Source organism: Barbus barbus (assembly GCF_936440315.1).
Source record: "Barbus barbus genome assembly, chromosome: 21".
NCBI classification, from domain to species: domain Eukaryota; kingdom Metazoa; phylum Chordata; class Actinopteri; order Cypriniformes; family Cyprinidae; genus Barbus; species Barbus barbus.
The window spans coordinates 16,653,133-16,671,169 of record NC_136749.1 but is presented as its reverse complement, the minus strand read 5'-3'; the positions used below and the strand labels follow the sequence as shown (position 1 = coordinate 16,671,169).

Below are 18,037 nucleotides of genomic sequence, written 5' to 3'. Positions count from 1 at the left end.
GACCTGGCACCTGCTCACAGTGCCAAAACCACTGGTAAATGGTTTACTGACCATGGTATTACTGTGCTCAATTGGCCTGCCAACTCTCCTGAGCTGAACCCCATAGAGAATCTGTGGGATATTGTGAAGAGAAAGTTGAGAGATGCAAGACCCAACACTCTGGATGAGCTTAAGGCCGCTATCGAAGCATCCTGGGCCTCCATAACACCTCAGCAGTGCCACAGGCTGATTGCCTCCATGCCACGCCGCATTGAAGCAGTCATTTCTGCAAAAGGATTCCCGACCAAGTATTGAGTGCATAACTGAACATAATTATTTGAAGGTTGACTTTTTTTGTATTAAAAACACTTTTCTTTTATTGGTCGGATGAAATATGCTAATTTTTTGAGATAGGAATTTTGGGTTTTCATGAGCTGTATGCCAAAATCATCAATATTAAAACAACAAAAGGCTTGAACTACTTCAGTTGTGTTGTAATGAATCTAAAATATATGAAAGTCTAATGTTTATCAGTACATTACAGAAAATAATGAACTTTATCACAATATGCTAATTTTTTTAAAAGGACCTGTATATATATTATTATTAATTTTTTTTTTTTTTTTTTTTTTTCCATTAAAAATACGACCTGAGTAGCAAAGGGAGCTCCCGAACAAAAAACATTATTATATTTTTACGACATATGCAGAGCTGAAGTCTCGGTTACTAAATAAATAGACGATTGTGATAGAGAATGAGAAGCTGATGTCTGATTTCTTCAAGCGGTCGAATTTACCAAGTTTACTATGGTAACGTTAATGGCTAGCGTGCATAGTCTTTTGCATCACTTCTAAATATTTCTGCCTTGTATGGTGATCATAATACACATCGGATCTCAAACAGAAGTTATTTCAAACACTTGCTGCTGTCTGAAAGTGAGTTTTGAGCTAAAATCATTTTAAAAGACTTTAATTCTGATGTTATAGCTGTTAACTTTATGAAATGATCTGCGGCGCTAACACTCTCCAGACGTGGAGAAACTTCACCTTTGTTCATAACCACTCCTCTAGCCCCAGATGGCCTGCTTTGGCCCAAGGTTTTCGTCGGCACAATCAAGGCACAATCAAGCCCTGAAGTGACAGTGGAAATGTGACTGGCCCTGGCACGCACTAGCACGCCCGCTTTTGGCCCGACAGTGGAAACGCAGCTATTGATGGGCTATTTTATTGGGCCACTCAAGAAAAACAGCTTATTAATCATACTATAACTATTTTTTGAAATTGTAAAAATGCAGAAAGTTTTCTCTGTCACGTTTAATAGGGTTAGGGTTAGGGGATAGAAAATATGATTAGCTCAGTATAGAAAGTATTACACATATATGGAAAGTCATCCTAATGATATAAAATAATACTTTTAGTCAACAAGGATGAATTAAATTATATTACATAATATTCTGAAAAATGCAAATAACTACTTTTGAACTTTCTATTTATCAAAGAATTCTAAACATTTATCAATGTTTCAACAAAAATATTAAGCAGCACATCTGATCTTAACATTGCTAATAATAAGAAAATGTTTCTTGAGCACCAAATAAGCATATTAAAATGATTTCTTAAGGATCATGTGACACTGAAGACTGAAGTAATAACTAAGTTACTGAAGTTGCCTAAAAGGAAATAGTGTGATATTTGTTAGAGGTTAACACCTCTCAGTCACACACACTTACAGTTCTTTGTAGATTATACATCCTCAAACTGTTTCTCTCTTTCTCGCTTTGCTCTTCCTGCTCTCATGGTCAGTGAGGCTACATGCCTGTATGCCACCCTTCCTCTGCTCTTCTTTGAGCAACTGAGTGAAGCTCAGAGATCTGTAATCTCCTGCAGTATTGAAATACCGCACAGTCCAGAGAGAGAAAGAGAAAGTGCAGTCTTTACATACTTTTGAGGAGATGGCGATAGACCTCATTAAGCCCACCTGTAACACCCCAGTGCCTCCACACTCTCTTTCATTTATCAAAATTGCAGTTTAGCATGTAATCTGAATGATGCTGAAAGTTCATGAATTTTACAGTTATAGAAGAGTGGTATGACTTTCTTTTTTTCTCCACTGTTTTCTACCCACTTCTTTTTTTTTATCTATAAGTGTCTCTCTTATCCTGCATCACTGTTCTCACTTTACTCGTTTTCACTGAAATAAGATGTGATTTCCTCTCAGATATCACATGTATGCATGTCATCTGTTCTTGCATTTCTTGCTAGCTCTTCCTCTATATAGTATTATTGTTATGCAGCTGATGTTGCGGTGTTTCCTCTTTGTGACAAAGATGAGAGCAATGTCATGAAAATGGAGTGAAAGCATCATCACTAGCAGTTTCCCCCATTTTCTTAAAAACAAAAACAAAATCAGATGAGTTGCTTCACTTTTACAAAATTTTAATTGTCAACTTCAGAAGGTCAAACAACTTATTATTATACTTCCAATATATACTTATAGTTGTTTTATTTATTTATTAATTTAAACATTTTATTTTATTTTTATTAAGATTTATTTTTGGTCTGGCTTTTTTTTAGGGCCTTTATTAAGATAGAGAGAGAAGGGGGATGGGATCGGGAAAGGTGCGCAAGCCAGGACTCGAAACTCGGGATGCCCGAAGCGCAACGCCACTATATATGTGCTGCCCACGAGGCTGTTTGAGCCAACATGTTTTTTTTTTTTTAAACGTTTTATAAATTTGATACTTGTCTAAATTGTTTAAAACCATTATTTAGTCGTTCCTTCCTTCCTATAGCAACAATCATTTTCTATCAATAAAAAATCATTTACTTAAATTAAATGAGCTTCTTTTATACGTTTTGTCAGTTGAAATGATTTGAATGTCAGTTAAAAAGATCAAAACGGCTTAGCTTTTGTATTATTTTTATGTCCTTTTGTATTAATTTAATTGTTCGAGTTGAAGGTCATGACCTCTGTGAGACAAAAATAACCATTTTAAGTGGTTTACAGACATTTATGTATTGCACACTAGCTACTGTTCATGCTTGATTAATTTGAAATTTGATAATATTACATGGAACATATGTTGGATGAACAAAGAGCACTTATTAGTTCTCTCTACGAATTAAAACGTCATTTGTGCACGGAAACAATCATGGGACACCAGAGAGTACCCGACTTGTGGAAAGTGCCATAAATCTTTTCACTTTACGCTTTTGTGTGTCTTACACTTGTGTATGTGTTTGTCCCTCCTTGTCTTTTTCCTTTGTTTTATGCTCTCTGTTGCTCTGAACATGACTTTTGCAGACAGGTTGACAAAAAATGGCTGTGATCGTTTCCTGAGGAAATTACACCCACTTCCTTTCTCTCTCTCTTTCTTGTCTCTTAATGCTTGCCTGCACTGTAGACGCTGCTCTTTGGAAAGCTTTGAAGATCTCAGAGACTTGGCTGATTAAAGAAGCTGATAAAACACAAACACTGCTCCATTAGCGGTTATTTTAGGCCTGTGCTATCACACTGCTCCAGTGCAGAGGACAAGGCCATTGTCTCAAGTTCTCAACTGCTGCATACAGCAGTCTGGTATGCAAAGACCCAGCTATCTGATTTGTTTTGTCCAAAAGTTGGTGTACTTTCACTGTGAAACTCAGTGTATTCAGATAATGCCGTCGTTGAGATTAGATCATAAGAACCCTTTGTTTTATATTGGAGAATGATTAGACAAATGCATTAGCAGGATACTGAGCAGCAAACAAACCTTTTCAAATCTCTCCTGCAGTAAAGGTCTCATATATATTATTCTGAAGGTGGAGAATAAGAAGGAAAGAAACACAACAGATAAACTGAGCTATAGATCGTTTGAGAACTGCTGAGAACTGAATTCACTGTTATTCATTCAAAAGCATCTTCATTGACAGACCGTATCTGGTTCTAGTTCTTCCACATTGGGTATCTGTTACTGATTTATTGGCTGATCTTGATGCTGTTGTTCTCCGCTCTGTATACTTGTATCGGATGGCCCAATTGGCTTTGCTCACGGCAGTGCGCTTGTATTTGCTTGTCTTGTTGACAAAGGACGCCATTCCTGCCTTTCATGATGTCGTGTCTTTGCAGGAGCTTGGTTAACTGGTGTCGGTGCGACCTACGACAGCATGGATTACGAAGACGCCCATAACGGGGTAAAGGCTTCTGAAGCTGCTCGTATTTGTTTGTTTCCATTCATTCTTGATGTTCTTATAAGGGGCCTGCATGTGATTTGGCAACAGAGATGGCGTAATCACAGTTTCCACCATTATTACAAAACCAGCTAGAGCAAGGGTTTTCAGGGGGCCTCAAGGGTTCTTGGGAATTTGTGAAGAATTAAAAAAATATATATATATTTTTCCTTCATTAATTGGTTATCCTCGATTGTTATACTCGATGGTTTTATTAGTAGTAGTATAATTTAATATTTAATATTATAAAGTTAACTGTAATTATGTATTTTTGCTTATTAAACTTAAAAAAAAATGTTTCCTTGTAATTGATTAATCATTTATTTTGGTTTTAGAACAAATTTAGCACAATGAGCTTTGGAATCTGAACATTTTCACAGAAAAAAGTGAGAAAAAATATTAATTAAATCAATATATTTTTTTAAATAAAATAAAGTCAAAGACTCAAAAACAAGGTCAATTATTTATCAGGTTTATAATATAGCCTTAACATAATATATTATCAAAACAAACTATTTAAACTGATAGAATAGAATACAAACTGAAGCAAAACTTAAGCTGAGATCTGTAAGTTAAATATATATATATATTTTAAAAATCGTGAACATATGAATTCTTCTATTGCTGTCTTAACATCATTATGAAGTATAGTTTGTACAATACTCTTGTGTGTGATTGTATGTCTCAGAGTTTTGTTACCCATCCTCCGCTATTTCCAGCACTTAATCAAGCCACTCTTCTTTAATGCATGAGGACGTTTTATTTCACATGTCATTGCGTTTGTGTTGTCTCTTGTGTTGAGCGCACCGCAACCATTGAAGTATTGAGTTTCTACAGCGACTCATTTGGTGCATATCGTTCTTCTATGAAACCTGTAAACCGCATTCACCGGCTCTAACGCTGTCGTGACATCAGCTCTATAGCGGTTTGCCAGAGCATTGCTATTCTTTCCCTTTTACTGGCGGCATTCAATCAAATGGCTTCCCAACTCATTTTTGTGTGCGCGAGGCACATTATTTCTTCTGCGCGGCCGCGGTGGAAGAAGAGCATGGTCGTGCGCGCGCTCAGCTTAGAGAGAACATTGCGTGGGAGCCCTGTATTTAAGGTAGCCCGTCGGGCAGGGCAGTGATACATTTTGGTAGCCCGACTGGAAAACACAATAGCCCGGGACGTCGGGCTAGCGATTTTGCAAGCCCTGGACATGGTGGATTCAGAAATATTTACATGAAATCTAATAGGTGCATTTGTTTTAATGACAATAAACACAAAAATGTATGTTTATTGAATCCATTTGTATATGACATACATATTATTGAAGGGTTTTTATTTGTGTTTTTAGATCAAAATCACATCAGATTAAGAATAACGAATGCACTAATACACAATGGCATACTCTGTCAGACGTTACAGCTGCCTAGACGCAAATGTTTCTGGATGCTTAATAAAATCAGGAATGTGCTGTAGTAAGTGGGGCAGCACAGCTGACTCTTTTCTCGTTGTCTTTTGCCATGAGTTACACTCCTCATATTCTCATCAGCCCGAGGGGGTCTGACCTTTCTGAGGGAATCTCTCAGAGTCTGGGCCATACAGTAGTAAACATAGCAGAGAGATGAGACACTATCATGGACCCTCTCTGTACGGTCTCTTCCTGCTTTCTGTATTTTGCCAGTAGGTGGCAACAAGTGATGTCTTGTTTATGAATCATTCACTGAATCATTATTCAACTGTTTTGTTCAAAAACACTAATTCATTCGGAACAAAACATCACTGCTGTGTGTTGCTCTGACATGAATAAATGTTGATCTGTGTTGACTTTCTGATCTATGTTTATCTATTTCTGCTTAAAGGGATAGTTCATCTAAAAATGAACATTCTGTCATCATTTATTCACCCTCATGTTGTTCCAAACCTGTATGTCTTGCTATTTGATACAGGTTTGGAACGACGTGAGGGTGAGTAAATGATGACAATATCAATTTTTGACTGAATTATAAATGTTTAGTAAACGCATGCACATTTTATCTGAGATTAAAATGTTTGTACAGGGAAAACCCTAGCTCGATTTGTGCTTGTAGTGTTTGTCACTATTGCTTGTTTGTGTCTACTAAAATAAACACTGTTAGTCTGTTGAATTGCTGGAGTTCGACTTGCACAGGGATTTTCAGCTTCTTTCCACGGAGTTATTATTATTGCACAACAACGACAGAGGAAATTTGTTCTCAGCAGCTCTCACAGTAGAACACTGTTACATTTACAGCCAATGGCCAAGATTCATTGGACTGCTTTATGGAATATTCCTCTGTTTGAATTGAAGTTTGTCAACAGGTAGAAAAATGGAAATATGATCACAGTTTTACCTGTGTTATCTTGTGTGAAACAATGCGCTGCTTTTAGGTGCTGGAGTATGAATATTCATTGACTCTCCTCCGTGTATAAATGTTCTTCTTGGCTTTCTGAGCTCCGGTTCAGAGCATGAATGTTTTAGTTTAGCCTCAAGTCAGTATGTTTGTGGCAGCTACTCAATGTTTTCAATTCTCCGCCTTTAATTAGACATGATCACATAATGGCAATATAATGTTATATGTAGCATGTAACATTTGGTAAGAGCTTTATTTTTAATCCATGATGATTTTTGTACTGTGGAGAGAACTGTTCTTCTTTGTTAGGTATTGCGTCGTTGGTTGCAAAACCTTCTTTTAGTTTCTTAACAAAACATTTTCCTCTTTATTAAATGTGTTCTTACATTTTCTCTCTATCGAAAATTGAAGTCTAGCCCTAGGCCATCGGGTCATTCTTATTATCCTGTAATGAAACAGTCCATTTTGTCACTCAGTCTACTGATATAAAAAGCAAATCCTACAAATGTTGTTTTAAAGATCATGTCTATTAATGCTTTCTTCATCTCATCTTTGTCTCTTGACAGCGCGGGCCATCAGGTGCTCAGAGTTCAAATCCAGCCATGAATATAATTGGAGCAGAGGATGAAGACTTTGAGAATGACGAGCAACCTGTGAGTGATACATTAGCTCAGAACTAGCAGGGATGGGAATAGTGAGGATTCCATTTCTTTAATGATTATTTTTTCAGAAATTATTTTTTCATTTGGACAACTTTAAAGGCAGTTTTCTCAATTCTCAAAAGTTTTTTGCACCCTCAGATTCCAGATTTTCAAATAGTTGTATCTCAGCCAAATATTGTTATATCCTAACAAACCATACATCAATGGAAAGCTTATTTATTTAGCTTTCAGATGACGTATAAATCACAATTTTGAAAAATTGACACTTATGACTGGTTTTGTGGTCCAGGGTCACATATGTTTGGGGGCGGGGGGCAAAATACATTACCAAGAGTCAAGTAGTCAGACATTCGATAGTCATAATTACTGATGTTAACACACAGGGAAAATGTGTAACGGACGCCTCGCAAATACAAAAATATTGTTTTATGTTTTGATTAAAATATAGTTAAAATTAAACATCAGTGAAACCCTAAGAATTCACATTTTTTACAGCAGTTCTCTCATTATAACGTTATGTAGGCTGTATGACAGTAGTTATTAATGTCTTGCATTTGAATATGACCAGAATGAAGCATTTGATAGCAGGTTTTTAATCAATGGGATTTAACTCATCATTTATCTCACATAGAATATGCTTTATTTATACAACATAACGTTAATATTATGATTTATAGGCTATCTGCTAATTGCCCTGAACGCAGAAGTGAATGTGTCTGCGCGACTCTGAATGAACTCCTTTTGTGGACGTATTCTTCATGCAACAATGTGCAGAAACACGGCAACTAAACTCTAAAAATTCACAGCATTTTATTATAATAGTGTTCTCATTATAATGTTATATACAGTGTTGGGTTAGTTACTCAAATAATGTAATATATTACTCAATACTAGTTACTCCTTTCAAAAGTAATATTGTTACTTTTCTTATTACTTTCTTGCAACAGTAATTAGTTACACTACTAGTTACATTACTTTTTCTTCACGTCCCACAGACGTTGTAACTGTGTATCCTCCACATAAAGTTCTTCTAGAATGTTACTAACAACATATTTCTGCCTCATCATTTGACATACACATTGGATCGCAGTCAGAAGTTACTACAAACACTCAATAGTGATTGATAGTGACATTCAAGCAGAAGTGTTGTATTAATCTCAGTCGTGTGTAGCTTGAAGTAATTTTTCATTACCCATATATATGATTATATTTGATGTATTTTATCAAATCACATAAGTTTGTAAGAAATGGTTTAATTTTCCAAAAATAATTTTAATTATAGTAATATAATGTACATGCTGATCAGAGGGATGTGGGTGGGATGTAATGCCAGAGTAAAGTAAAGCCACAACTTACACAACAGTGTTCAGATCATCTTTTTTTCCTGACAAAATCTATATAATGCAATATTTCTATCTGCTGAATGTAAGCTTTTCTATATTCCCAGCTTGCCTGCTGCACTGGGGACATCACATGCATGTGCGAGTCGTGAAAATCATGAAAATAAATCTAGGAATTATTTGATTGTTGGACTTTAAATCAGCGGGGTTGAGGCATCAAAAGTAGGCATCAAGTAACTAAGCTGTTTTATGGATGGTAACTGTAATATTATTACTGAAATCTTCTAAGTAATTAGTTACACTACACTAATTAGTTACTGCCCAACACTGGTTATGTATATGACAGTCTCATTTATCTCAGTCATAGTTATTAATATTCTGCATTGTTGTTTGTCCTGCTCGCGCTGCGCGATGAAGAGATAATCACTGTAGTAGGCCTACTACAAATGAAGCGCTTTACTGCAGCACAACTCAACCAAACACATCTTATAGGCCCTACTAGATAAATAATATATACACGATATATAAACTGGCTGAATTGTACCCTACCAGTTTTTCACTCGGTCTTGTTAAAGATTTAAATCCTTGCCGCCAAGATCCTCTGTCAGTCACGGATTATGGAAAGTGAAACTTAGATTTATTCTGGCACATTAAAAATATTTATTAAGAGCTTCTTTCTTTTCAGATTCTTGTTTACAACATTATCGTAATAGGCTGTATATTAACTTATTGGGAGGAAACCGGTAGTTCTATGTGAAATCAGACATTGAGCACCCCATATTGCCAAAATGGCATGTTCATAACACCCCGTGAATATTCAACCGTGAAATTGGTAGTCGAATCAGGCTCCTCCTATTGAAGCATCGAATCCTCGACTATTCAGGGTCACACCTAGATATAACTAATTAGAAGTACATTTAATGCAATTCTTAAAAAAGTGTTTACACAAAGTTTATAATGTAGTACAGAAGCAGTGTAAATGCAATGCAATAATTTCTAAATGTATTAAATAATAACACTATATTACCTGGTCCTTAGCTTCACATTATCATATAAACAAACCAAGCCTGGTTATGTCCACTTATATTACACTACTGTACCTTTTTTTTTTTTGGAAGAAAATACTTTTCAGCAAGGGTGCATTAAATTGTTCAAAATTGACGGTAACAAGTTTGAAGTGTTAATAAATAAATAAATAAATAAATATATATATATATATATATATATATATATATTTATTTATTTATTTATTTAAGTGTGTGTGTGTATATGTGTGTGTATATATAGAAATTAAATGAATGCTGCTCTTTGAACTTTCTATTCATCAAATGAATTTCTATTCATATCTTGATCTCAAAAATATAGCAGCACAACGGTTCAGCATTGATAATAAAATGTTGCTTGAGCATCAAATGAGCATATCAGAATCTGAAGACTGAAGTAATGGCTGATGAATATTCAGCTTTGCCATCACAGGAATAAATTAGATTTTAAAATACATTCAAGTAGAATAAAGAGTTTTTTTTTTTTTTTTTACATAGTTATGATATTTCACAGAATTACTGTTTTTGATCAAATAAATGTAGATTTTGTGAGTATAGGAGACATTTTTCAGAAGCATTTAAAAAACCTTTTTTTATTATTGTTAATTTTTATTCATCACTTTTTATCTCAGATGGTGGATGATCAGTGCAGCCACTTTAACAGTATTGAGCTGTTGAAGTCCAGGCCCACCCACCTACTGGTCTTCATTCATCATGTCATGTTACAGTTTGGCACTGCTCCTGTGGTAAGAACTTAAATGATGTGTACCTGTTTATTTTTGTCAGAGCGCATGCATGCGTTTACTTTAGTATGTGAGACTCATGTGTTTCTTATAGTACCTGTTGTTCAGCTATGAATGTTGTGTTGTGTGTGTGTTTGGGGAGGGGTGGGGGTGTCATGTATTTAGATAAAGCCCTGCTCATGTGATTTAATGCATGAGTATTTCTTTCTTTATTTGGCATGCAGCCAATGTGATCTACCCCAGGTACTGTCTCCCAAATCCCAAATCCTTCATCTCTTTCTTCATTTAAACTCCAAACTGTTCAAATAGAATAAATCTCACAGCTGTTGATGTTCATAAAAAAATGTAAATTGTTTACAGCATAACCTCTCATTAAATTTGATTTAGTGATATCTGTGGTCAAGGCAAAAACAAACTTACTTTACTTACTTTTGTCATTTAGCAGACGCTTTTGTCCAAAGCGACTTACAAATAAGAAAAAGTAACTAAAACTAAAAGTTACAACTCTATAAATACTATATACCCACATATTTAAGAAAATAAAGAAATGAAATACAATTGACACAGCATATAACAACATTTCAATAATAAACATATAAATGAAAACACTAAAATAAAAAGCGATACTTATATCCTATACAAACAAAAAACAAAACAAAAAGGAAGGTGGACATCTTACTCTATACAGTTTTCCTTTTATGTACCTATATATTATTGAGTTTGACAAGTTATGTTTGCTTTTAAATCCAACAGGTACTATGTTGTGCTCATTAATTTTAGATTGGTCAATTTGTCCCTGTCATCTCACTGGTCAGCATGTGCTCTGAAAAAGTTTCTGAAATTTCAAAATGTTTAGTTGCCTGTCCATTCAGTCACCAAAGCCCACATATAGTTTAACACCGCACGTATTACTGTCCCTCGATTCGTGGTGTCTAAATCTGTCAGTTTTGTTGCGCTTGTCTTTCTTTAATCTCCCTCCCTCACTCTCGCTCTCTCACTTTCTTTTCCCCTTGTCTTAGCTATGCTACCTTCATGCTGACCTCTTCAAAAACTTCAATGCCAAAGACACCAAGAAGCACTTTGGGGAATTCTACAACACTTTCCTGGAAAAAGGAGCGGTATGTGAACAAGAAGAGTTCTAGACATTCGGCTGTCAAGTTTGTTTATCACTTTACAAGTCTGCCTCTTTGTTCTGTCACACTTTTCAGTCCACCCCTCGTTTTATTGTCTGTGTTTTTGTTAGACCCCCTAAAGGAATGCTGGGGATTTTTTTGAAGCTGTATTTTATTTATCACACAGGTGATCTGCTGTCCGTCAGTTTTATCTTTAAGCACGTTTTCTTTCAAAGTGAAGAAAGCTGTCTAATGTTTTTGCGTATTGTTTTCTGAAATTATGAGGCATATTAATATGAAATGACACTTGAAATATCTAAACAGACAAGTGTAGCAAAAGCCAGAGATTTGTAAAGACATTTACGGTAATTTTTTTTAATTATTTTTTATAAATAAAAAAACTAAAGTTTTTAAAAGTACAAATGTTCCATGTGACCTAAATTAAAATGAGTTCATGAAAACTGTGAATAATAATTACAAAATAATTAACAAAAGGCTGTTGAAAATGGTTTTAGACAATTACATTTGTATCATCAGATTCAAAAGCTTGAAATTCACTTTATAGTGGCTGAAATCTGACATCTGTCAAGTTAAGCTGTTTTTCTTTACAGTAATGCGATTTAATCTATTTTTATTTTGGGCTTTTTCATTGCTTTTTGGTATGGGTGATTTATGGTTCTTTCTGACTATATTTTGAATACATCTAACATTCATTAGATGTCATTAGATATGGATGTATGATTGGAATTTTGTATGATACATCAGGCCATATACCCTCTTGTCTGTTTCTCCCCCAATCCATCACTGTTTAGACTTGATTTCATTTTTCAAAGTTTTTGTCGTTTCCCTCCAGTCTGTCTGCCTGCCCCTTCTGTTCAATGTAACTTTTGTCTCTGCATTTTTTTTTTATTCCTCTTTTAGACAGATTCTCTTTCTCTGTCTCTCAAGTCACTCATCTGAGTGTTTGCCCGACCCTGACTTCCTGATTTGGGTCATGGGAATGACCTCCCATGATGAATGGGTGCTTTTTTCCCCCTTTTCATGTTTTATTTTTATGTTAAGTCTTTCTTTTTCTTTTGAATATTTCTCTCTCTCTCTCTCTGCAAAATTAAATGGAAGAAAGTAGTTCTCTGGTTATTTACATTTTTGTGACACCTGGTGGTGCTGTAATGTATTACATGTAACACTGGATGTATATTAAATATAAAATATTTAACTTGTATATTATACTGTCTTCCACACTTAATATAATTGTATTTTTTATAATTAAAATCTGGAGTTAATTGTAATTGATAATTTTCCTTCCTATATGTGTGCTAATTCTATGATTTGTGTGTGTGTGTGTGTGTGTGTGTACATATATACATACACACACACACACACACATTATATAAACATTCTAACATTAAGTACTGCTTTAGTCAAACCAGCATTACAAATCCTCAAGGTTTTGGATTGAAGGATTTCCAACACATTCCTTCTCTCTTCCAGATTCTCAAAGTACCTGTGCCAAATAACATGGCCTCTGAACTGGGTGAGTAAGCTTCTGTCTAAATCAGATCACGGCACTAAATGTTAATATTGTATTATTGCTGTAGTTACATAAAATTAATTTATCTCTCTTACTGTGGTCCTTCAGATCGCATGCGTCCAGAATTGATTAGCGAAGAACAACAAAAACGCTATGCTTATGAAATACAGTTCCTGCAGAATACAGAAATACTGCGGCAGCTGGATGACTTCAGGTGAGAGTCACATGCCTGCAAGTGTATTTCAAAATAAAGTGAACCTGGAGAACTTTGCATTCACAATGCACATAATGTTTACATATGTAAGATTACATTTTTGTAAAGTTTTGGAAATGCTAAATGTCATGCCTGGTAACAAGTACTTATCTGTCCCTGGTGTTCGATTACCATACCTGCTTACCTGTACTTGTGTCCCACATTAGGCAGAAGAGGATGATGGGAATGACTCCCAATGAGCGTGAACTAAAGGATGTGGAATCCCATCGTCCAACCGACCGCATCCCCATGGAGATGAAGGAGAAGGCAGTAGCTGAATCCTTGCTGGAAAAGATGGTAGAGGCCAAGTAAGAACTGTTATTATAGTAAATTTCATGTGTGTACATTACTACCAGAATTGGTATTAATTCATCCCTAGTTGATGGAATTAGCCCATCTGTCAGATTTCAGTGTGTCTGTTTTCTCTTTGACTCTCTTGTCATGGTTGAGAGAGAGAACCAGCAGGTGCTCTGGTCTTGTCTGAAACACAGAGCCAGACCTTTGCCTTTTGCGGCCCTCCGCAGTGCCTAACCTATAATCCAAGACTGTCTGCTGTGTGGGTTTTTTTGGTGGCCTGCTGAGACAAACAGCATGTATGCAGTGGGGAAGAGAATCACAAACAGTTGTCCCTCTTGATTCGCTTAGACAGAATACAACTATTGTCAAATCTGCATTCACAGCGGATCAGAACCCCCGAGTCTATGTCGATATTCACTCACCGGCTGCTAAGTGATGCCTATTGAATGTGTCATACTGCACAGGATCTTCTTGCTGCTGGGCTGTTTGACCCTTTGCAGTGAATTCTATAATAGCGGTATCAGAATTCACTTCACTCACTGTTGTGCTTTTATATGCAGTTCAATTAACTCTGAGGATCAGCTGACGTATCCAATGAGGCTTCATTCTAGGCTCTAAAATTGTTCTTTTGTTGTGGATTGGGCCTTTCTTTGCTTAAACTGATGCAACTCAGTCACCTTTTGAAAACGTAAGGCAAAAGTTAAATGTTTGCTTACCTGAAATGGGCATGGTTCAAAACCAATATAATTTTTGTCTTTCATGACACACAGATATTTAGTAGATGTATAGTGAATTCACCAGGCTGCTCTTTCCATGAAACAAAAATAACAAACAAAACAATAATAAATCTAATTTATCAGATTTATCTGCTATAATCCTATTCTTACTATGTAGGGATGCACTGTATATCAGTACCGTATTGAATAGCTGCCAATAATAATGTATTGGTTATTATTAAATGCTTAGTTGTTGCTTATTACAATTGTTTTATACTGTTATAATGTGTGTGTGCATATATATATATATATATATATATATATATATTATATATGCACACACACATTATAACAGTATAAAACAATTGTAATAAGCAACAACTAAGCATTTAATAATAACCAATACATTATTATTATATGTGTAACCAGATATAGCATCTAACCAGAAGTGCAAATAACAAAGTTATATCTATTTGTATACTTTGTTATTTGCACTTCTGGTTAGATGCTAACTGCATTTCATTGGGTCTGTACTTGTACTCGCCACAGTGACAAAGTTGAATCTAATCTAATCTAATATATGTGTGTATACATATGTATACATACATACATACATACATACAATGAAGTTCATGGCTTCAGATATAGAGGAATATATTCCAACAAAAATCACACGCATTTCATGAAGAAATTAAAGCCATTACACACATAAACTTAACGAATAGATGTCATTTTGATGATTTGTTAGTTTTTAATTAGCTGTCACTTTCATGCATCACATGCATAAGCCCACAATGTTTATACAGTAGCCCAATCTCGCTAGCACAAAGCGTAGTTGTTCGTTACCATGGCAACCGCTTGGTCTTCAGCATCCCACACTGCTTCTTGCAGGACATGTGAACGTGAAAAATGCTGAATGTGGCTTAAAGTACAATGACTAATTCAGGATACAGTATTATTGATCATGCATACAGGCAAGCATAAGAACCCAGAATTTGAACACAACACCCAAAGTTGCATGTTAAGTGATTTCCTATAGAAAACCGTTATAGAAAATGCTGCATAAGAGTTGCTGTTTTGCATTGCATTCAAATTTTGGGTCCACCTGAATGCCTGTATATAGAGTATGCATGATCATTAAGTTATGTACTGAATTTGGTTCAATCTGTCTTTGTACTTCAAGCCACGTTAAGCATTTTTCACGTTAAGCGTTTGTCCTGCAAGAAGCGGTGTGGGATGCTGAAGACCAAGCGGTTGCCGTGGAAACGAACAATGATGCTTTGTGCTTTTGAAATGAGATGGCTTACTGTAAGAAGCATGTGATGCTTGAAAGGGACAGCTAATAAAACTAATAGATCAATTAAATAGATAAGTTTATATGCATAATGGCTTTCATTTCTTCATAAAATGCCTGTATTTCTTAACTGAAATATTAGTCTGGAATGTTTGAAGCTGTAACTATCTGGCAGATTAATTTGCTGGTACGTGCTACAAATTAACAAGACTACATGCAGATAATTTATCTGAAATCGTTATTTAATGACGGTGTTCCTGCATGGCTTTGACCAGCAGATGTCGCTAGCGTGCCGCCACTCATGCATTGCGCATGCGCGGAGTAAGTCATTATTACGAGAAAGTTTCTCAATATAATGAGATACTAAGTCATTATTATGACGTACAGAATTATATTTTTTCTTAAGGTGGCGGGAACGGGCTTCCATACTTTTTAACTTTGTATTCATCAAAGAAAAAATGATCACATGTTCCAAAAAAAAACATGAAGCAGCACAACAGTTTCAACACTCATAATAAATGAGCATATTAGAATGATTTCTGAAGGACCATGTGACAATGAAGACTGGAAGTAATCATGCTGAAAATTCAGCGCTGCGTCACAGAAATAAATCCTATTTTAAAGTATATTACTTTTTTTTCCTGTATTTTGATTGAATAATTGCAGCCTTGATGAGCAGAAGAGACTCCCTTAAAAACATTAAAAAAAACAACTTTTTTTTGTGTATTTTTACACAATGAAAGCCAGCGTGGATAAACTGGTGCTCACTGCCCACTATATAGTAAAAGAACTACACATGTTCCTTTGTTGAAAGCTTTATCATGTGCACCATGTGTACAGATAGACCTAAGTGTAGTTCCTATCTACGTATATGAAAACAGCACAAATAAATCACAAATAGAGTAAAAATAGTAATATTGTGAAATGTTACTGCAATTTGAAATAAGTGTTTTCTATTTTAATATATTTTTAAATGTAATTTTAATTTCCGTTAATGTGTCGGACATGACTGAGAATAGTGAGTCAGTTGTTGATTCAGTAATGCCCAAGTAAGGATTCATCAAACTGATTCTTTTTAAGCGATTGATTAAAAGAACTGACTTATAAGAGTCATTTGTTTAGAAATCAGAAGCTCAGTATGCAGCCAGACAGAATGATGTGTTGTTTATGCATTATATTGCACTTATTTTGCAATCTCTATACTTTAACATTTGATTCAGATTCCATTTGTTTTAGCGCTCAGCAGTCGTGATTCATGCAGTCCAAGGTGGTTTGGATGCTCTGCCTAGGCACACCCTTTCTTTCTATTAAAAACACACAATGTTACAACTTGAAGCCTGTCCTATTAATCCCGAAGAAAGAAATGGTGACAAAGAAACAGGACGTGGTAGAGAGGATGGAGTCAGAAATGCCACGCTGGCAGGAAGTCTCTGCTCTCTGGCTGTCTGAGAATGATGGAAAGGGGGATGAGGCAGGGGTCACGTTTGAGGCCAGCAGAGAGAGGAAAAGAGCAAGGGACGAAAGCTGGTTTGCAGCGAGACAGTATAGTTAATATATGCTAGACTAAAATGACATTATAAAGAGATATATTGGCTGCATGGACAAAAACATGCATGGAAGGCATTGTGTCTCTCACATTCAGTGACATTATAAGAGACATAATGCATCCTCAAGAGACTTCACATGGATCCTTTTTATGTCTAGTGGTCTCAATATGGCTATTCAGTCTTCATATGCTTTCACACAATAGTCCTGTGTTTTCCCAAACACTATCCGCTTCCTCTCGCACAGTTTTTTTTTTTTCTCCCCTCATTCATTCTCCTCCCACTGTACAACAGTAATGACCTCACTTACAGATGCTCTCATTGGCTGCACTCTTAATCTGAGAGGCGGATCAAGTTGTTTGATTGGCCAGATGCTGGGGATTCCTTATCACACTCCTCCTTTTTTAATATCATAGGAAAACATAAGTATCCGATTTCCTTGTTCTTGCATGCCGGTTGCATCAGGCAAAAACACAGTTAAATAGCAAGTTCCACTGCCGGAGCGCTTCGTTTGCTTCTGGACAACGCCGTAGGACAACTTCAGTGCCTTAGGAGAGTGCCATCATAGTTTTGCAGTTTGAGGAGACAGTGTAGCTCAGATATCTAGTTTTGCAAGAGACTGATTCATTGCATTTTGTACTTCAAAAAATTTGCCTGAGCGCATTTTTTGATGCACTACCATTTTTTGTAGATCTTTTTTTTTTTTTTTTTTTTTTTTTTTTTTTTTTTAAGTTTTCTTTATTTCATTTGCAAGTGACAGAATATGTTCATTAGTTTGAATTCTGCAAATAATATAACAGTTACTGTCATTTTGAGTCAGGAAAAGCTAGACATTTTTAGATTCCATCGTCCTAAAACAGTGTTAAAAACTGGTCGAGAACGAGGAAGAAAAAATGTTACTTAACTTTAAGCGGTGAGTCCTTTAGACCAGCATTGTTCTGCATTTTTCCTTTGATAT

At 35.6% G+C, this 18,037-nt stretch overlaps 1 protein-coding gene across 4 annotated transcripts in view; it reads left to right on the top strand.

The window, feature by feature from the left end:
- LOC306887436 (rho guanine nucleotide exchange factor 1-like) overlaps positions 1 to 18,037 on the top strand; it is a 43,737-nt gene that overhangs the window by 10,088 nt on the left and 15,612 nt on the right. For 2 of the 4 annotated variants that reach the window (XM_079445146.1, XM_079445144.1), the window contains exons 2-8: positions 4,087 to 4,151; positions 7,111 to 7,197; positions 10,222 to 10,335; positions 11,352 to 11,450; positions 12,936 to 12,978; positions 13,084 to 13,189; positions 13,396 to 13,536. In XM_079445146.1, the coding sequence (XP_079301272.1) occupies positions 4,125 to 4,151; positions 7,111 to 7,197; positions 10,222 to 10,335; positions 11,352 to 11,450; positions 12,936 to 12,978; positions 13,084 to 13,189; positions 13,396 to 13,536 (617 nt within the window). In that variant the 5' untranslated portion in view covers positions 4,087 to 4,124. The remainder of the gene's footprint in view (positions 1 to 4,086; positions 4,152 to 7,110; positions 7,198 to 10,221; positions 10,336 to 11,351; positions 11,451 to 12,935; positions 12,979 to 13,083; positions 13,190 to 13,395; positions 13,537 to 18,037) is intronic. The other 2 variants (XM_079445147.1, XM_079445145.1) reach the window with 1 other exon arrangement.